The sequence below is a fragment of the Pelodiscus sinensis genome, chromosome 14, assembly GCF_052426305.1.
Source record: "Pelodiscus sinensis isolate ZL-2025 chromosome 14, ASM5242630v1, whole genome shotgun sequence".
Classification (NCBI taxonomy): Eukaryota; Metazoa; Chordata; order Testudines; family Trionychidae; genus Pelodiscus; species Pelodiscus sinensis.
The window spans coordinates 16,675,436-16,697,248 of record NC_143065.1 but is presented as its reverse complement, the minus strand read 5'-3'; the positions used below and the strand labels follow the sequence as shown (position 1 = coordinate 16,697,248).

Below are 21,813 nucleotides of genomic sequence, written 5' to 3'. Positions count from 1 at the left end.
GGCAGGAATAACTATGCAACTCCACTCGTAATAAAAAGCAAAACACAAAGATTTAAGCATATTCACTGTGACAGACCGCTAGCGGCCCGCACGCTGGGCAGCAGGGGGAGGCGGGAGGAGAGCAGGGCCACAGGCGGTGAGCACTAGTGGCAGGATGCCGACACCGAGCGGTGGCGGGGCCAAAACCTGCCTCCTCGCCTGCGCAGCAGTAAGGACACTGGCCCTGCCCCTGCCATGCAGCCGGGAGTGGGCGGGGCGCTGAGTGACGGCCTGGTCATGACAGGAGAAGCCCACACGTCACGAAGACGGTGGGACCCCCGGGCCACGTCATGACCAGGGGGCCATTTCAAAAGGGCCTGCCGGTGTTGGGGAGGAGGGCAGCCTCCACAGCCGGCAGAAGATGAGCCCCGGCCGCGGAGCAGCCCGGGACAGCCTCCGCGGTTGGCAAGCCTTGGCCACACAACAGCACGGGGGAGCATCCGCAGACGGTGGAGGATGAGACCCGGCAGAGGAACAGCGCGGGGGAGCGGATCCCTGGAAGGAGCAGCCGAGGGCCAACCCAGGTGCAGGACACCGGAAACACGGTAGGCATGAGGGAGCCGGAGGCCAGTTCCCAGGGGCCGGTGGGGGGAAGGAAGCATCCCGGGGGGGCGGGGGGGGGGGAGGTGTCCTTATGGTGCCCGTGGACAGACACGTTTTGGGAGTGAACCCCGTCTGTCGTGCAGGGACGGTGTTGCACCCTGCACTTAGGGCCCCGGGCTGGGACCCGGTGGAGAGAGCAGGCCCGGGTCCTCCTTCCCCCTTGCCCCACAACCCAGTGTCCATGGATGCTCGCCGACGTTGCTCGCTGACGTTGACAGCTTTGGCGGGCAAGGCCGGTGCATCCCACCCCAAGGAGGGGTGGAACTCGGGGCATAGAACCCCACTAATTAGACCTTAAGTCGGACGGCGGGTCCGCTGAATCCCCCCTGCTCACCCAAGACGGGGTGATCGCACCCAGCAACTCATCACATTCACAAATAAACCCTTTGGGTTTGAGGTTAATTAAGAAAATGTAAAGAAGTATAAATGACAGCTAGTTGTAACTCATTGTAATTTACTCTGATCACTTAGGGTACATCTACACTGTACACTTATTTCAAAATAAGCTATTACAGAATAGTTATTCCAAAATAGCTCATTTCAAAATAGCACATCTAAACTGCAGGGAAGCCTCAAAAGTAGTCCAAGGTAGGCTTCCCTAATGTAGACATAATATCTCAATTTAGAGCCCCAGGAGGCACTGGGGAGGAATAACTTGAAATAGCTCTTTACCAAGAAACAGCTATTTCGAAATAGGGATTATTCCTCGTAGAACGAGGCTTACAGATTTCGGAATAATTTTAAAAGAACAGAATGGCTATGTAGACGCACTGTTGTTTCGAAATAACACTAGTTATCTTGAAATAACACTAGTTATCTTGAAATAAAAGGTGCAGTGTAGATGCACCCTTAGTTAATTCACTCGAATTAAGAAAGGGATCTTTAAAAATATTTTAACATTCAAATTATGTAACATTCATATGCAGTTGTACCGTACTTCTTACCAGTTTGTTTGTATTTTGTTTAACTAAATAGAAAATATTCTTAATGTGAATAACATTAAACAAAAATTGCTCACCTTCCATGTGCATGGAAGTTTAGATGCAGAAACTGGTCATCATGCAACACAGCTCTTTTGGCACGCTGGTGTTTTTGGTGTAATGAATCCACATCATATGACAATCCTTCATAATGTCTAATGTATTTATTTAAAGGGTTTCCATATTGGCCTGTGAAAAAGAAAAAATAGTCATCTGAGTCTCAGCATATTTCAAAAGTATCAGCAAATATAACTTTATATTTGGTTTGCATTCCATTTTTCTTTTGCATTAGGTCTCCACCTAAACCAAAATGGAACCAGACTGGTTGCACTTAAAATGAAAATGTCAGAGCAATTTTTAAATGTAGGGCTGGGGGGAAGCTGACAGGTGCGGAGGAGCACATGGACAAAGACATCCTTTAAGGGAAGGTCTATTGGAGATTCTCTATATTCTAGTAAAGAGGAAAGGATCAAAGATGAAAAAATATGTTAAGATCTGATGAGAATGACACCCAAATGGAAGAGAGTCCGGTTCAATCCCATTATGTAATGGCGGACAACCAAATAGTGACAAGTTTTTAAAGTGCTTATACACAAATTCTAGAAATCTAAACAATAAGATGGGTGAACTGGAGTGCCTCGCACTGAATGAGAATATTGATAAAATAGGCATCAGAAACTTGGTGAATGAGGCAAACCACTGGGATACAGTAATGCCATGGTATTGAATATATCAGAAGGAAAGAACAGGTGGTGCTGGTCAGACAGGTGGTGCCGGTCAGGGAGTGGCACTACCTGTGAAAGAAAGCATACAAGTAAAAGTCTTAAATCAACCAAACCTTCCCATACAATCTTTAGGATAGAAACTCCAGAATCTAATAAGAAGAATATAACAGTAGGGATATCTATTGCCAACCAGGATGGTGATAGTGACTATGAAATGCTAAGAAAGATTAGAGAAGCTATAAAAATAAACTCAATAGTAACGGGGGATTTCATCATGGGATACAGAGAGAACGTTTCTTAACACCTTAAATGACTGCTTCTAGGAACAGCTGGATCTGGAACCTGTAGGAGAGGCCATTCTTGATTTAGTCCTAAGATCTGGTCCAAGAGATGAATATAGCAGGACTGCTTGGAAATAATGACCATACTATAATTAAATTAACATCACTGTGGTGGGGAAAACACCACAGCAGCCCAATACTGTGGCATTTAATTCCAAGAAGGGGAACTACACAAAAATGCAGTTAGTTAAACAGGAGTTAAAAGTGAAATCCCTGCAAGCTGCAAGGAAACTTTTATAACACCCTAATAGAGACTCAACTTAAATGTATACGCCACATTTTAAAAAGCATAAGAACAAAAAAGTGCTACTATGGTTTAACAACCACGTAAAAAAAGCATTGAGCTATAAAAAGGCAGTGTGTAAAAAGTGGAAGTTAAATCCTAGTGAGGGAACTAGAATGGAGCATAAACTGTCAAATGAAGCATAAAAATATAATTAGGAAGGCCAAAAGGGAATTTGAAGAACAGCTAGTAAAAAACTCAAAAAAGTAATAGCATTTTAAAAAGTATATGAGAAGCAGGAAGCCTGCTAAACAACCAGTGGGGCGATGGAACAATCAAGATGCTAAAGGAGCACTCAAGGACAATAAAGCCATGGCCGAGAAACTAAATGAATTCTTTGCTTCCGTCTTCACGGCTGAAGACACGAAGAAGATTGCCAAACCTGAGCCATTCTTTGAACGTGACAATTCTGAGAAACCGCCCCAGATTGAAGTTTAATAAGAAACGGTTCTGAAACAAATTGATAAACAAACAGTAATAAGTCACCAGGACCAGATGGCATTCACCCAAGAGTTCTGAAGGAACTCAAATGTGAAATTGCAGCACTACTAACTATGGTTTGTGACCTGTCCTATAGATCACCTTTTGAACCAAATGACTGGAGGATAGCGAATGTAATGCCAATTTTTAATAAAGGCTTTAGGGGTGATCCTAGAAATTGCAGGTTAGTAAGTATAACTTCAGAAATGGATAAACTGGTTGAAACTATAGTAAGAAACAGAATTCTCAGAGACATTAACAATTTGTTCAGGAAAATAAACTTTTCTTTAAAGCAGTGGTTCTCCAATGGTCTCTCAAATGGTCCACAGCTTGAGCTCAGCCTCTTCCCCCCCCCCACTCAGTCATGAGGGTGCAGCACCAGCTCTGGCTTCCCGCTCGGAGGTTGCACGGGGGAGGGGGATGAAGAAAGACCTGAGCTTTCCCACCTGACCAGCTCGCAGAGAGCACCACTCATGCATCTGCTGAAAGGTTTCCGCCAGACCAGCAAGTGGCAGCTGCCCCACCTCCTCCCACTGCCTTGCTCCAAGGGTGCTGAGTCAGGGGAAGCTCAAGGCCAGCTGCCACTAGTGACATCCTGCTGCTGCACTTAGAATGCAGGTGTCAAAAGAAGAGGAGCCCACATGGCCACTGCCAGTGAGCAAATGTCGAGCACGCCAGCTCCGACTGCCACTGCTGCCCGGGGACTGCTGTTAGCCAGGGCGGGGGCTGCCTTGAAGTTCTCCTGCAGAGCACTGTGGGGCCAAGCAGACAGCAGCGGGACATGTGGCCGACAGAAGCGGACAGATAGCTGCCTGCCCGCGGGACTCAGCATTCTGGTGGGCAGTTTTCTCTGGGAACCTCTCGGCTCTGCCACCTCACCTTGTGCCCAGTGGCAAGAGCATCCAAGTCTTCATCAGCACCAACCCTGAGGTACTGCAGGCACTAGCCCAGCCAATTGGCCCGTGGCTCCGGAGAGCTCTCTGCAGGGCTCCTGCAGCCTATTTCAGGTGGCTGGGCAATGCCAGCTTGGGCAGAAGTTGGTGCTTGTCTGCCTACCTTTCCCCTCCCCCCCCCGCCCTACCCGAGACATGCCCCTGCTTGCAGGGCTTGCCTGGAAAGGGCACCAAGATGGGCACCGCTAGCCAGCTCCCTGCAGAGGTGGGAGGGAAGCTGCTCCTTGTGTTCTTCCTTGCTTGGCTCGTCTCGTGATTGTGGCAGGAGCGAGCTTGCTCCAACTGGCCTGGTGCTGGGGGTGGAGCAGTGCTCGGTTCCTGGAAATGCTGGCACGGGCTCAAACCACCCACTTCCTTCACAGTAAAAAGAGGAAGCAGTTATGCAGCTACAGCAATGTCAGCTGCCTATGGAGTTTCCAGGCATGTGCGTGTCACTCCTGCCATGGGGAACAGGCTGCTACTCCTGGAGTTTGTGCTACCACCCTGGCTGAGCTCAGGCAACTTCAGTCTAGCGACAGCCACAGTTATGAGTCGTCAGAGCTTCCCCGCCTGGAGGAAGGCTGGTCTCCGATGGCTTTTTATTCTCGGCTCCTCCCCCCAACTAGCCCATCAGCTTCCCTTTGGCCTGGAGTGGGATCAGGAGGCACTGGAATCTCTGCTGCTTTCCCCAGTGGTTGTGAAAAAAGGAACAACACTGCTAACTAGCTCTAGCTGCAGGATGATTCTGGGATTTGTTCTTGTCAAGAGTGAAAGCTGAACAAGAGGCAGCTGTCAGAACGAAATGTCCAAGAACTGTCTTACACATAAATTGCTAACTCATGTATTTCACTGCCCTACGTTACTTTGATCTGCTGCTCTCCACGAACGAAGTCTGGTGGGGAAGTTTGGGGATTTCTTCACCTCCCCCCCATGCACCCTCCGAACAGGAAGCTGGAGCCAATGCTCCAGCCTCATGGCAGTGCACCAACTAACTACCAGGCCTGAGTGGCAGCTTGAGTTCCCCACTACATGAGAGATGAAAGGGGAGCTGAGTTGTCCCCCCACCCTACTGGGGAAATGGCAGCACAGTGATGTGCTGGCCAGAGGCTTTTTCCTCTGCTACCATTGGCCGGCCAACAGGAGCAATGGGGCACAAAGCCAAGTAAGCATCCCCCCCTCATGCCCCAGACCCGCATACCGCAATCCCCCTCACTCATTTCCCTCCCCACAGCTTACTTCAGAACCCTCCCTCATGTCCACACACTTGAGGGGGTCAACAAGCATGTGGACAAAGGGGATCCAGTGGATGTAGTGTATTTAGATTTCCAGAATGCCTATGACACAGTCCCTCACCAAAGGCTCTTACAGTACGCTGTCAAGAGACAAGAGGGAAGGTCCTCTCCTGAATAACTGGTTAAAAGATAATGTACAAAGTGTAAGAATAAATAGTCAGTTTTCAAAATGGAGCGAGATAATTACAGTTTGAACCTGTATTGTCTGGCACTCTATAATCCAGCAACATCCATGGTCCAGCATGATTTTAGTTAGCCAGATGTGCACTTACCATGGGTATGGCGAAGTTTCACGTCATCCCATAAAGTTTGTTTATAGCCACCAGTCCTGGCTCTCAATGTTCTGTGTCATTATTTAGCTCTAATTTACTCCCTAAGTGTCTTCTAAGAGCCTAATAAGCAGTGGAAGAGTTGGCAATGCTGCTAGACAATACTAATCTCCCACGGTTCAACAAAGTCTCTGTATTGGGACCTATGGGTGCCAGACTAGAGAGGTTCAACCTGTAGTGGTGTCCTGTAGGGGTCAACACTGGGACCAATCCTAATCAATATATTCATAAATGAGATGTAAAGAGGGGTAAATAGTGAGGTGGCAAAAATTTGCAGATGATACTAAACTGTTCAAGACCAAGATTGTGAAGAGCCTCAGAAGGATCTCACAAAACCAGGTGGCTTGGCAACAAAGTGGCAAATGAATTTTAATGTTGATAAATGCAAAGTAATGCATATTGGAAAACAATAACCCCAACCACGTGTATAAAACAATTGGGACTAAATTAGCTGTTGCCACTCACGAGAGATCTTGGAGTCATTATGGAAGTCCTCTGAACACATTCACTAAATGTGCAGTGGCAGTCAAAAAAGCAAACAACGTTAGGAATCACTTAAAAAAGGATAGAGTAAGACAGAGAATATCCTATTGCCTCTATATAAATCCATGGTGTGCCCACATCTTGAATATTGCATGCAGTTGTGGGCACCTTATCTCAAAAAAAAAAAAAAAAAAAAAAAAAAAAAAAAAAAAAAAAAAAAAAAAAAAAGATATCTTGGAACCGGAAAAAGTTTATAAAAAAAAAAAAATCAACAAAAATTAGTAGAGTTTTGGAATGGGTGCCATATGACGAGAGATTAATAAGACTGACTGTTCAGCTTGGAAAAGTTAACAAAGAGTTATTTTCTCCTTCCCATAACACAAGAACTTGGGGTCACCAAAAGAAACTAATAGTAGCAAGTTTAAAAACAAACAAAAGGAAGTTATTTCTTCACACAACATACAACCTGTAGAATTCCTTGCCAGAGGATTTTTTGAAGACCAGGACTTTAACAGGGGTTAAAAAAAAAAAAAAAAAAAAAAAGAGCTAGATAAATTTATGATGGGCAGCTAGAAGACTGAAGTCCCTAACATCTGTTTGTTAGAAGCTGGGAATGGTCAACAATGGGTGGACACTGAGGTTTACCTATTCTGTTTGTTCCCACTGGGGCACCAGGCATTGGCCACAGTGAGAGGACAGGATACTGGGCTAAATGGACCTTTGGTCTGACCCAGTATGGCTGTTCTTAGGTTTAAAAGAAAAACACTTAGACTGTGTCTAGACTGCATCCCTTTTCCATTTTAAGGGATAAGGGATCTTTCGGAAAAGGCTTTATTTTCCGAAAGATCTGCGTCTAGACTGGCGCTTTTTTCCCAGCAAAGCTCCGAGCCAGAAAAAAGCGGCAGCCATTTTTATGCTAATGAAGCAGGGGAGATTTAAATCCCTGCTTCATTTGCAATTGCGATATGTCTAATTTGCATCCCTTTTACGGAAAAGGGATGCAGTCTAGACACAGCCTTACATTTTCATTTTGAATTCCTAGCATTATAGTTTCTACTCAAAATTGAAAGCTTATTTCTGCAGGCCACACAACAATTAAAAGCAAGCCTTAGCATGCAGTGATACAAATATTCTTCTCTGTGGTAACTGTGCTTCCAAAGAAGTCTTCCACGCAAGCATTAAATCATCCCTCAGGATTTCAGCTTGTATTTAAGCCTCCTGGCATAGACACTTCTCTGTAGAAGCTTTACACACTCATTTTAGGTACATGAGAAATTTGGCTGCCCTGAAGGTAGAAGGAACACAAGGAGAGCTGGCAGCTTTGCCTTGTTCCAGAATACAGTGCAGACAGGGCCTACAGCAATTGATTTAAATTTATATTAGACATTGGGTATTTCTACCTTACTACAAGCCTCACTGCAAGAGTGGATCTCAGAATGATTGTTTGGTATTGGTAAACTAGAGTACTAACCTCCACAGCTGACTAGACATCTGCCAAAAGACAAAATGTAAGGATGTACACTAAATTAAGATGCTAAAAGAACTTAACCTTGAGAAGATGAGAAGAAAAATCAAGGAAAAGAAAAGGAAGGGGCAAAGGATGGTAAATGGCAGGGACATTCTGAAGAGGAAAAAGAGGAGCACAGATGTCCAAGTTGATGGTGAACAGCCTGTGGCATAGCAGACAGGAGAGGTTTGTGGTAAACAGCATGTCAGTAAAATTTCAAGTAAGATTTCAGAAAGAAAAGAGATGAATATACAGGAGACTGAGGGTTCACTACTGTTGCTACCAACACCAAATGGATTGGCTCTGAGGCTGCCTTGGTTGTGGGAATTTCTTCCACAAACTTCATGGAGTGGCAAATACTACATACTCTGTGCTGTAGCCACTATTTGTTTCTCTATTTTGTAGGTTTCGTATTTTTTAAGAAGAAGACTTCTGCCTCTTCTATTTTGGAAAATGAACATGTAAAAAATGACAATACAAAACAAGTTTCACAAATGATTGTTTGAGACACATAGTTGTTAGAGAAGAAACAGGGGACCCAGGAGCAGATGGGGGTAAGCAGACCACTTTATTGCTTTCTTGCTGATGCACATTTACGTTGGACCTTCAACACAATGCTCCAAGTGGCCAAAGAGTGGGGGAGTATTGGGAATATGTAAAATTAATAGCCGTATGGAGTCCAGTCAGAGCAGGTATGCTCAAAGGGCAATGTTTTCCCTCCTTTCGTCCTTGAAGCCTAGGGAGATAGTTGCATTAAACACTGTTTTCTTTGTTTTGTCTTTGCATTTGCTCTGTAAAAATACTTTTGGGGGGTCAGAGCTCTTCCCCCCCCCCCCCCCCGTAAGCTGTTGATTAAGACAGTATTTAACTAAAAACCAGTAAACAACAACCAGGCATGAGTATAATTGTGTGCATCGCCAATAATATTCATTCTATGGGAGTAAGGGTTTATGGAAAGTAGTGACAGACGTGTGAATCAACATACTAAAATAGATAAAAGAGTGTAACTGATGCCAAATCACAGACATTCGGAATGTTATGTTGGGGGTCCAAGCTAAACATGTGTCAGCAATAAAGTGGTCCATTTACCCAATCTGTTCCTGGGTTGCCTGTTTCTTCTCTAACAATAATTCTTCCATTAAGTCCTGACATTAGGGGAGTGCCTATATGTAGGCCACAAGTTACAAGCATCTGACTTACGAACATCTGCACATACAATCTCACCTGCAACCAACCGTAGGTGGGGACGTGTCTAGTACTATTACAGTTATTAAACTAGTGTCACTATGCTCAACAGCAGGATGGGGGGAGATGAGAATTTTTTTAGAGATATTTTATAATCATCAGCAACACACTAAAGAAATTAACAAATTTTAAAATAAGGTCCTGTAGTTTAACACAGTACATTTAGAAACTTCAGTATATACTAGGGATGTAAAATTTCATATAGTTGGTTAACTTGTTTACCAAAGTTTACTTAACATTTAACTGGTTAACCAATTAAAGTGGGGCCAAATGAGCCAGAGCATCTCATTCCCTTCCCCTCCCTGCCACAGTCAGGCTAATGCAGTGCACTGGCACTGGCAGGGGTTACTCCTGCCTAGGGATGTTAAATATCGGTTAACTGAATAGTCAAGTAACCTCATGAATTCTTACTGATTAGTTGACTATTCTATAGTCCTGAAGGCAGGGCTGGCAGCTGCTGTATCAGAGGCAGCAGCGCAGCATGCCAGGTGGGAGCTGGTCTGCAGCAGCGCAGGGTGGCAGCGGCCCCTGTCTACAAGGAGGTTTGAGTTCCCGGACCCAGCACAAGCTAGAACTTAGCTGGGCTGCCTGCTCGCCTGGCTCCTAATACACTTTAAATGCAGAGCTGCAGCAGGGGTAGGCCCTGGACCCAGTATGAGCCAGAACTGAGCCAGCCTGCTAAAAAAAAAATTACTGGCGGGGGGGGAGGGAGAGGAAATGCATGTAGTCTATAGCATTAACCTATAAGCTTTTGCTTATCAATTGTTTAATCGACTACACTATTACATCCCTATTCCAGACTCCTGGAACAGCCTCTGCATGAAGCCCCCTTCTCCTAGACCCACTGTGGACAAGAGCTGCCTGCAATGCGCCTGGACCCGCCACAGACTGGGGCTGCTCCAGACATCTTTTAAATTAAATAGATCCTCTCCAGAGGAAGCAGAGGCAAAGAACAAGGACAGGAAGAGGTGGGTGACAATTAAGACCCCATGGTGACCCAAATTTTCATAAGCTTTACACAGCTGCAGTCTGCATTTGGGTAAGGACCTCCGTGGCCTTGGGGAGCAGGCAAGAGGCACAGGTGTTGGCAAACAGAGCAAGTGCTGGCCAGAGGACTCAGATGAAGCAAGTGGCAATCCATCACGGAGTGAGAAGAGGCACTTGGAATGAGAAACTACCACTTCTCTGCAGCCATCAGCTGCACAGCTGCCCCATGCTCCTCCAGCCTGTGCTCATGCCCCTCGCCAGCCCTTGGTTAGCAGGGGCTGGGTGCAGCCCGTGGGGGACAGAGGGGTGGTCAAGAGATGAGACTGGCTGCAGAAGCCAGTGCAAAGCCCACCAGGGAGGGAGCTGGCAGCTGGGGGATGCCCAGAAATTCCCTTCAATGAAGAGTAACAGTAGTCCGAATTAGGGGCTTTAGTTCGAACTACCTAGCCCGTGCTGCGTGTAGCCGTGGGCGGGGAGTCCGAACTACCGGGCATTTAAAAATGGCAGCACACGGGAACATGCAAATAAAGCCTGGGATATTTTAATCCTGGGCTTCATTTGCAAGTTCGAATGACTACATTAGCCACCCTAGTTCGAACTAGGGTGGGTAGCGTAGACATACCCAGAGAGTAGTTATTAATAGTTCACAATCATGCTAGAAGGGCATAACAAGTAGGATTCCACAGGGGTCTGTTTTGGGGCCAATTCTTGTTCAATATCTTCATCAACGATTTAGATGATAGCATAGAGAGTTTGCAGATAATACCAAGCTGGGAAGTGTTGCAAGTACTTTGGAGAATAAGGTCATAATTCAAAGTGATTGGAGTAAACCAGAGAAATGGTCTGAGGTAAACAGGATAAAATGTAATAAGGAGAAATGCAAAGGAACACTTAGGAAGGAACAATCACTTTCACACAGAGAATGGGAAGTGATTGTCTAAGGAGTACTGTAGAAAGAGACATAGGGACTCTTCCTGACATGGGAGTCTATCTATTGACTTTGATTTTTATCTGCTTCAGTGTAACTATCCAATTTTCACATACTTACTGATGCTCTGTCTCCCACCCACCCTCTCTTTTTCTTCCCTCCCCTTCCCCTCTCCTATTTATTTTGGGTGTACACATCCCAAACTCATAACTCCAGAGTCATCTGAAGAAGTGGGCTGTGCCCACAAAAGCTCATGATACCATCTACATGTTTTGTTCATCTATAAAGTGCTACCAGACCATTTGTTATTTTTTTCTCTTTAACAGACTAACTAGACTACCCCCTGAAGCTTTAGACCATCACTGTATTCTATTTCTATTTAGACAACAAAAGATTCCCATGGACAAATATTTTCCAATGCTCCATCAAAGGATAACCACCCAGCATTAAATTACAAACAGGAAACAATTAACTCAACCAACAAATATATCAAAGTAACAGAAAAGCTGCCCCAATTAAAGACACCCAGTCTTTGCTTAAAACTATATCTGATAAGTGGACCTATATGCATGCTATCCACCAGTACTTTCAAGTAAAAATGGTTCTTTGGCACAGCAGTAATTATATTTTCCCAACTATAATATGTTTCAAGGATTTCACTGGAATGAAGGCTAAGATATCAAAGAATTTTCTAAATCACACAAAGTCATTTTCATACCTGGTTCTTATTAGTGTGACTTAATTATATAAAGTCAAACATTCAAAGGAACATGAACACAATATCTACTTGCAGCTTACCCTGCCCAGATCTTTTCCAGAAGTTCAAAGCAATTATGCTACAGTAGAGATACACTTAATTTCCTGTCAGTATGACAAACAAAGATTAAAGTTAGTTTCAATTTATGCTGAACTTGCTTTTAAATAGACTCACTAGGCAGGGGTATGGAAAATAATCTCTGAAGTGCAGCCTAACCCATGTCATTCAGCCTGGCAAAATAATAAGTCCAGCAACAGAGAAGTAGCATTCTCTAATTTAAAGATTTTTTCAGAGAACCTGTTCAGCCATGCCGGCACAACATGCGGCCCACAGGGACTCACTGTGTAGCCCGTGACCAGGGCCGGATTAAGAGGCAGGCTAGCCGGGCAGGTGCCCGGGGCGCCAGCCTACGGAGGGCACTAAAACGCCTCAGCACCCAGAGTCACTCCACCATGCAGCGTGTGCCTGCTGCACTGCTGTGTGGATGGGACTCTCCGACCCTAGGTCTCCCCTGCCTGCCGCGGGGGACAGAGAGGCTGGGAGCGCACTGGGGCTGGGCTCACGCTGCGCGCCTGCCCAGCCAGGCTTGCCTCCGCTCAGCGTTGGATTGCTCCAGTCTGACCAGACCAGGTGCCCAAGGCTCGCTCAGCCAAGGGGCTGCTTCCAGGTGCCTGCTGCTGCACGAGGCCCAGATCCTGGTGCTGGCAGGTGAGGCTGGGCGGGGGGAGGGGCCTGCCATGCTCCGTGAAAGGGCGGGGGGGAGGGCTTGAAGGTCGGACCAATTAAAAAGAAAATGCTCCTGCGGGGGGGGGGGGGGGAGGGGAGGAGGGAGCAGAGGCAGCGCCTCCCTCTCCCCACCTCTGTTCCTCAGCACAGAGAGGGGCCCAGGGTGGGGAGAGGAGGGTGCGCCACCCCCGGGTGGGCTCCCCCCAAAAAAAAACCTACACTTGCAGCCCGCAGCTGTTTTCTTTGGAGTAATATGGCCCTCGCCGCTTTCTGAGTTGTGCAGGCCTATGTTCACAGCTATCAGGAAATTTCTTTACCTACTCTAATGTATACATTCTGCATGAAGATGAATAAGTGGGTGAAGAGTACAACTGAAGCAATGAACAAATTGGGCTGGATTAGGAGAGGCTTAAAAAAGGATACTGATGAATTCCTTTAAAGGATTAAGTGGATCCTCCAATAACTGGTACCAGAAGGCCTGATCTTCTGAAGAGGTAAGAATTCATATACCCAAGTTTGTTTTCTAATCTCTCTGTAAAATTCAAAAATAGCATGATAGCTTAAAATGATTTTTGATGAGAATATCCTATCAATTCGGAAGTTTTCTTCAGGAAGTTCTCTCTCAAAATATTTAGGGCAATGAATAAAGACATACAAGTTAGGTGCAGACTAGCATGAATACTTCACTGGGCCAATTAGTAATTAAGGCTGTGTCTAGACTACATGCCTCTGTCGTCAGAGGCATGTAGATTACATACATAGGCAAAGGCAAATGAAGCCGCAATGTAAATGATCGCGGCTTCATTTACATTTACATGGCTGCCGCGCTGAGCTGACAAACAGCTGATCAGCTGTTTGTCCGCTCAGCGCGCTAGTCTGGACGCTCCCCTGCCGACATCAAAGCCCTTTGTCGGCAGCCCCGTTATTCCTCGTGGGATGAGGTTTACCAGGGCTGCCGACAAAGGGTTTTGATGTCGGCAGGGGAGCGTCCAGACTAGCGCACTGAGCGGACAAACAACTGATCAGCTGTTTGTCGGCTCAGCGCGGCAGCCATGTAAATGTAAATGAAGCCCCGATCATTTAAATCACGGCTTCATTTGCCTTTGCCAAAACAACAAATCTACATGGCTCCGTCAACGGAGCCATGTAGTTTAGATGTACCCTAAGTGTCATCAAGACACCATTTCAAAAACCTGAGATCAAGATGACAAAGTTACTTTAAATTATATAACAATTAGTACTAAGGTTAGACAAGATCATTAGAAAATTCATAAACTTAATCCCATTTTTTCCAAATAAAAATGGGCAAGAGGAATCCACTCCTCAAATGAGTGCAGAAAGAGGTGGGACCACATACCTAATAAAGGGATTATTAAAAGGAGCAGATTAGAGCTGAGAATGACTCCTTGATTCTATTGTGCTGTTTTCCATTAGGAGGACATCTTTGGCATCTGGTTAGTTGGGGTAGGATGTTTTTTGGTCTAGACTTTATATCCAAGCCCACACACTAGATTATATTGTAAGAGCTACAAAGCAGTGTCTTTGGTTCAATCTCAAGCAGACATGTCCATGCAAGGAGGTAGACGCTCCTCTGAAGCAGACCCAACATCCTGCTGCCAAAGTAGTTGTAGTGGCAGGAGAAAAAAGTGAGCACAGATCTCTGAAGATTTGGGACCATCTTCAAAAATGTAAAGAAAAAAAAATCCAACATATTGATGTCAGTGGATCCCTAATCACTTACCTCTGTGAAATGGAGCTATTTCTATGGAACTAGCAGGTTAGAGAGAGAGCACATTGAGGTAACAACAGTAGAACAAGTAAGCTGGGACAACTACAGAGAAGATGAGGGCATGAAAACTGTTTGAAACAGCTAGTAAAAAAGCAAAACAAAACCACCACTAGGCCCTATTGCTCATGGATGTACCACTTAGGTGCTGGGGCCACCAGCAGAGGTTGGGCCCTGCACTCCTCTGAGACACCTGGGGTGCAATGCTTGTTAGCCTCCTTCTCCCCTACCCCTTTCCTTCTCAGGAGTGATAGGCCACAGGTCCAAGCTTCACAGCAATGGCAGGCCCCAGGCTCTGGGGCTTCAACCAGTTCCTGCTGTCTCTCTGCATCCCCACATCCTTGATTCATGGACTCCACCGCCTCCCCCAAACCTCCATAAAGGTTTAATTTGTGTAAGGGCTGAATGAGTCTGCTGAGAGAAGTAATATTTGTCTGTCTATTAATATCACTCTTCACAACACTTATAAGCTAGCAATAAATAAATTACAATCATTTAGACATAGGTATGTCTATATTTTTCTTCTTAAAGCTATTTAAGTATTTTAGAAAAGCATGAGTGGCACAAGCAACAGTTGGTGGCCGCACTTTTAGGCCACCAAAATTGTTGTCCTCAGAGCTCTACTCTAGATCATCAAATCTGAAGAGCAGGACCTATCTCACTATCAAATATATTTAAAAAAATATTTAGAGTAGAACTGGCAAACTGACAGTCTAACACCACCAAGTATGTAAGACATATATAAATGTGCATTCGGATGACCAGAGCTCAGAAAAAACAAATTCACTTTAAAATCTATTGGTGTTTATTTTCTAAGCACTTTAATGCAATATTCAGATGTTATAATTTAAACTGGGTCAGGTTTTCATCCTTTGTTTTGCTATAGTGAAAATACTGATGTGAAAATACTTATATTAATTTTGTTAGTATGTTCAAAATACAGACAGATGATAAACAGGGCCCTTTTCACACAAATATCAGATACCAGTTGCCTCTAGTACATCAAAAATAGGAATGCTAACAATTTTACTTTCATAAAAACTACACACCATAAAACAGTATAAATAATGCAATGAGTTCCTTAAAGGCATTGTAAAAATGCAGTCAACTAATGTGAAGCTATGAGACATGTTTTGTAACTAAAATACTACAATTCTTTAACTTGTCCATTAAATTAAATATTTTATCAATTGATTTAGGAAATTGTAACATCTAATCCTAGTGGGATTTCAAAGCATTGAACACTGCTTTGATTTATTGCATGCTAAAAGTTGTTTATGTCTTCAGCTAAATGTACTCTGTAATTCAGAATTTCCTACTTTGGTTTATATCAGCATAAATACAGTTTGAGTTTGTAGTTTTGAACTGGCCTTTGTCTAAACCAGAGGTTGGGAACCTAAGACCCGGAGGCCAGATGTGGCCTGTGGCTTACCTGGATTGGCCCCTGAGGGTCAGGGTGCCCCCTTGGCACTCTGCGCTGGAGCTCCAGCCCCCCACAGCCTCACTGTGAGCCAGGAGAGCACAAAATCTACTAGCCTGTACCCTCAGGTTCTGGTGTGTGAAGGCAACGTGGGGAGTGTCTTTCTCCTCCTCAGTCAGGGGCCATGTCAGTGAGTTTGTTTTGTTTTTTCTTTTTTTCTTCTCACTTGTGTGCGGCAGCTCCAACTGATTTTTCTGTGAGTCAGCAGTCCCTGATCCCAAAAACGTTCCCCGCGATCCTTGTCTAAACAAGAAGGTAATGCGATTTATTGAGAGGCTGATTTCTAAAGCACACAAACATGGTGTGCATGGACTCGTCTGTGCACTGTGCTGATGCACACTAAAGGTTCTCTAGTGCACTTTGGGGACTACACTCCCATAGTGTGCATTGTTGAACAATGTAGACTTGCCCTTTGAATCCTTGCCCAGTAGTGGGCAAAAGAATGAGTCATTTGCCTTTTGAAGGAGGGCTAAATGTTACCACAGAGCTAAACTGCCTTTTGGAACATTTCACACACTTTATGATTTAGCAATCAGCAGAGACCTCCTAAGGAAAAAAATAAGCTAAAGAGCAATGACTGAAAAGTTAATAAGGTATCCCATAAAATCCCCGCCGTGTCCAGGGAACGTGTTTGCTCTTCCACTTTTTTTCCCAGAAAAGCAAATGCGCTCTTTTGAGGAGACCTGTATACCTCGTTTCACAAGGCATAAGAGCTCTGCCGAAAGAGGCAGTTTTTCCGTCATTTGTCCCCATTTAAACTGGGCCAAATGGCGGAAAAGCCTCTTCCGCAAAAGCGATCGAAAAAAAACTATGAAAACTGCGGAGTGCAATTTGCGTAGCTTTTTCTAATAAAACCCCATTGTCTAGACTTAGCCTAAATAAGCATATAACAAAATAAGTGTATAACAAAACTTCAGAAAGCTTCCCTTCAAGATGGGAGAAGTGATGAGTGAGAATCCTAGTAGAGAAGATCTTCAGAAAAGTAGTTATCACCCCTATACCATCTTAGCAACATTTTCATTCATGAAGATCAATTCATTTGAAGATTTTTTCTCTTTTCTTTTGAGACAATCGAAAGCAAGGTTAGTAACAAAAATAGTTTCTTTTAAAAAACAAGAGACAGGGAAGATATTTGTGTATTATAGGGAAAGCTCAACTCCAATCTGCTCATTATGCAGTTTGATTAAAAACTTAAGCATTTTAGTTTGACTCTATGGAGAGTTACTTGACCACTTCCTTAACTAAATCCTCCCTGTTGCATGTGGGAAACTTCCTGGAAGGCAATAAATGTGGGGGGGGGGGAGTGAAGGGGGGAGCATCCTGGTGTCTACACTGCATGTTTGTTGACAGTTAAAAGCGGGGGAAGGGGGAGGGCAGTAGAAAAAAAAAGTCCCTAATAAGGGGTGGAAGTTTATCACCAAAATTACTTTGACACAAAAATGATTTTGTAGTATAAACCCTACCACTGTTTTGTTGCCAAAAGACAATTTTAGGTGACAAAATTGGTTAGTGTAGACATGCTTTACCTTAAAAACAGGCTCTCCAACCCTGAGAATCCTAAGTGGAATTCCTTGTAAAGCAGGGGTGAGGAATTTGGATTGGGGGCCTCTACAGGAGGGGGGAAAAAAAAAAAATCAGTCAAGGGCCTCTCACTAGTGAGAAGAAAAAAAAAACGCTTCACTGATGTGGCCCCCCAACTGAGAAGGAGAAAGACACTCCTCACGTTTCCCTAGCACACCAGAGGTTAGGGGGGCTCTAGCCTAGTAGTTTGTGAGCTCCAGCCACATGACAGGGCAGCAAGGGTGCTGGAGCACAAGAGGATGCTCCCCAATGTTGGGGGGAACCATGAGCCCAGGGGGGCAGATCTAGGCAAGATGGGGGCTGGACACAGTTCCCTACCCCTGTTCTAGAGACTAAATCCAAACAAATCCATTGATAACCTTCCTGATAACACCATCCTTGCCACGATGGATATACCATCCTTGCCATGAAGATGGACTACAAGTGATTAAAAACACTATCCCAGAGGTTACCACAGCAAATCTGCAAGCAGATCTATGTAACTTTGTTCTTACCCACAATTATTTCCAATTTGGGGACAATTTATACCTCCAGATCAGCAGCACAGCCAAGGGTTAGCCACAGTACACCAACATCTTTATAGCTGACTTAGAACAATGTTTCCTCAGCTCCCATCTCCTATTATTCCTCCTTTACTTACGCTACATCGGTGACATCTTTATCATTTGGACCCATGGTCAAGAAACACTGGACGAATTCCACAGAGATTTTAACAACCTACACCCCATAATCAATCTCAGCCTAAACCATTCAACATGAGAGATTCATTTCCTGGACACCACAGTACAAATTACTGATGAAAAAAATCAGTATCACTCTCTACAGGAAGCTCACTGACTGCTACACTTACTTACTTGCCTCCAGCTTCTATCCAGGACACACCATACAATCCATCGTCTATAGTCAAGCCCTTAGGTCCAACCACATCTGCTCCAATCCCACTGACAGACTAAAAACTTCAAGATCTCTACCAAGCATTCATAAAACTCAATTGCTCACGGGGGGGAGGTGGGGCAGGAACAGATTGAAAGGGCCAGAAGAATACCCAGAAACCAGCCACTTATAAAAAGGCCCAAGAAAAACAACAAATAGAACACCACTTGTCTTCAACTAAAGCCCCCAATTCAGGGCCCTCCAATACATTATCAGTAACCTACAACCTATACTAGAACATGATGCTTCACTCCAAGAGGCTCTGGGTGACAGACCTGTACTCTCCTATAAACAACCACCTAACCTCAGGAAGATTCTCACTGACAATCACAGGGCACATCACATTAAAACTAACCCTGGAACTTTCGCTTGCAACAAACCCCGTTGCCAGCTTTGTCCACATATTTACTCTGGAGGCACCATCACTGAACCTAACCATGTCAGTTATATGATCAAGGGCTCATATTCCTGTATGTCCATCAATTTGATATATGCCATTATGTGCCAGCAATGCCCCTTTGCGATGTATATTGGACAAACTTGTCAGTCACTTCGCCAAAGAATCAATGCTCACAAATCAGACATCAGAAATCTCCACACACACAAACCTGTCTGCCAGCATTTCAATCAAATTAGTCATTCCCTTAAAGACCTGACAAAATATGTCTTACAACAAAGACTTTAACACCAGATTACAGAGGGAGACCTCAGGACTTTTATTTATGCTAAAATCCGACACTTTGCGAAAGGGCCTTAAATCGAGATGATAATTATCTTACACAGTACAAAGACAGCCTCCCCACCTTTTGATATTCCTAGTGACCCCAGAATAGCCACTTAATTAACTTACAGTAAGTAATTTCCTCTTTTCTTGTCACTTCCCCCCCCCCCCCTCGCTCCCACCTTCTGTTCTATGTAGCTGATTTGTCAGTTTGTCTTTTTTCATTGTATCCCTCTTGTATACAATGGTCATGCCAATTCGCTTTCAGAATATGATCTGAAGACGTGGGTCTGCCCCACGAAAGCTTATAATCTAATACACTATCATGTTCATCTTTAAAGCGCCACGACTGCTTTTTTTGTACAGGCAGTCCCCGGGTTATGTACAAGATAGGGACTGTAGGTTTGTTCTTAAGTTAAATCTGTATGTAAGTCGGAACTGGCGTCCAGATTCAGCCGCTGCTGAAACTGACCGCCAGTTCTGACTTACATACAGATTCAACTTAAGAACCCCAAGTCAGCCGCTGCTGAAACTGATCAGCGGCTGATTCCAGGAAGCCCGGGGCAGAGCAACTGATTCAGCCGCTGCTGGTCAGTTTCAGCAGCGGCTGACTTGGGGACGCCTGGGGCAGAGCAGCTGGGGTGCCGCCGGGTTGGTCCAGTAGTGCCCAGAGCGGTGCTGCAGGACCAACCGGCCGCGCCCCAGCTGCTCTGCCCCAGGGTCCACAACAAAACCCTGGTCTGCTGGGGGGGGCACACTAGCTGCGCCCCCTCCCCCCCAGCAGACCAGGGACAGGGGGAGCAAAGCCGCAGTGGCGGAGTGCCGTGCCTCTGAGGCTTTGCTCTGGCGCGGGACCCGCCGCCGCTGCGGCTTTGCTCCCGGTGCCCCTGGTCTGCTGGGGACTGTCTCCAGCAGACCAGGGACACCGCGAGCAAAGCCGCAGCAACGGCGGGTTCCCTCGCGGTGTCCCTGGTCTGCTGGGGACCGTCTCCAGCAGACCAGGGGCACCGCGAGCAAAGCCGCAGCGGTGGAGGGTTCCCGCACTTCTGAGGCTTTGCTTCTGAGGCTTTGCTCGCAGTGCCCCTGGTCTGCTGGGGACCGTCTCCAGCAGACCAGGGACACCGCGAGCAAACCCGCCGCGGCTGCGGCTTTGCTCCCAGTGCCCCTGGTCTGCTGGAGACGGTCCTCAGCAGACCAGGGGCACCGGGAGCAGCTTTTCTCGCCCCGGAGGTCAAGGTGGCGGACCGCTGCCTGCGAGCTCCGGGGCGAGAAAGCCCCGTTCGTAAGTCGGATCCGACGTAAGTCGGGGACTGCCTGTAGTTGATACAATTTCTGTCTACTACATGATTAGCTGCTAAGGACTGCTCTGCAGAGATGCAGCGCGGGTAGCTCCAGACACTGACTTGGGCAGGGACTGAGCAGTCCTGGCTCGTGCTGGTTCCAGGAGCCATCCGCACTGCGGCTCTGCATTTTAAATGTAGTAAGAGCCACAGGCAGAGGCAGAGGCACAGCATCCTGGACCAGCAGCTCCTGTTCTTCGACACCAGCTCTTGTTTGCAGCGGCCAGGGCTGGCCATGGACAGGAGCTGCTTCCAGAGTCGCCTCTGCCCATGACAAGCCTCGGCCCGCTGTGGGAAGAGGCCCCTATTCCCCAGGGTTTGAGGTAAGTGGCTTTTAAGCTGGCTCCCCTCAGCACTAGTTCCGTTTCCCCCACTTCCACCCCTCCGGCTGCCTCTATGAGCAAGTAATCGATACTCCCGTCGACTTTTTGCTAACATCCCTATTCTTGACACAACATTTATTCCAACCATGTGTCATATTTCCTCACAGAGGACTTCAAGACAAAAATATATCAGTGAAGAAAATCGTGAACCCATTTGTCATGTACTGAATTTACAAGGAATCTATTAGTATCCTAGGTAACATGCTTTAAAGCACTCCTGCCCCCCCCCCCCCCACTCCCCCGAATCAAACATCAGATGACTCACCTTTTCTCCAAGGAAAATCAGACTGAGTTATTTAAGATTCTTCTTAACGATTAACATTTAAAGAAATCAAATTTTAGATATCAATAAAATGAAAGAACTGCCTGTCACCACTGAACAACTGACATCAGATTTGGTTTTCTGAGTAAATCAATGTTTCCAAATTTTTATCACTTTGAATTTATCATGGCTGTGAAAAATGGTATGGTATAGATTCACCACTTTTAAATAAGCAATTATGAACAAAAAAGCAAGCAAGTCCACCTTCCCCTTTTCTTAATTTGTTTTAAGATTGAGGAAGATGACACGACTATCCCTGTGCCTTTGCTGATCAGAGAGAAAAAGAAAGTTAGATTTCCTTGTTTATTCAGGGCCATGTGGGGAGAGGTGAAACTTACAATTAGGTCAGTATCACTCTGTTACGGATTAGGAAAGTTATGAGCAAAAGCAAACATTTGAGCCATTCACTAGGGAACACTCTCAATGGTGACTGCTGAAGGAAGTAGAAAACATGCTCTTACCCATCTGGGTGTGGGTGGGGAGGGAGAAGGTGGAGTAACAGACATCTCACCAAAACAGTACCCAAGAGACTGAGGTCAAATAAAGGAGCAGTCACACCCACTTCCATAACAGCCAGGCAGCTCTGGAGTGAGAAAAAAAGAACCCTCTTCTCTGTTCCAGCTACAATAT

At 45.5% G+C, this 21,813-nt stretch overlaps 1 protein-coding gene across 1 annotated transcript in view; it reads right to left on the bottom strand.

Moving 5' to 3' along the window:
* ADAM10 (ADAM metallopeptidase domain 10) overlaps nucleotides 1–21,813 on the bottom strand; it is a 122,974-nt gene that overhangs the window by 73,226 nt on the left and 27,935 nt on the right. The window contains exon 2 of the mRNA XM_006112456.5: nucleotides 1,661–1,811. Coding sequence (XP_006112518.2) covers nucleotides 1,661–1,811 — 151 coding nt within the window. The remainder of the gene's footprint in view (nucleotides 1–1,660; nucleotides 1,812–21,813) is intronic.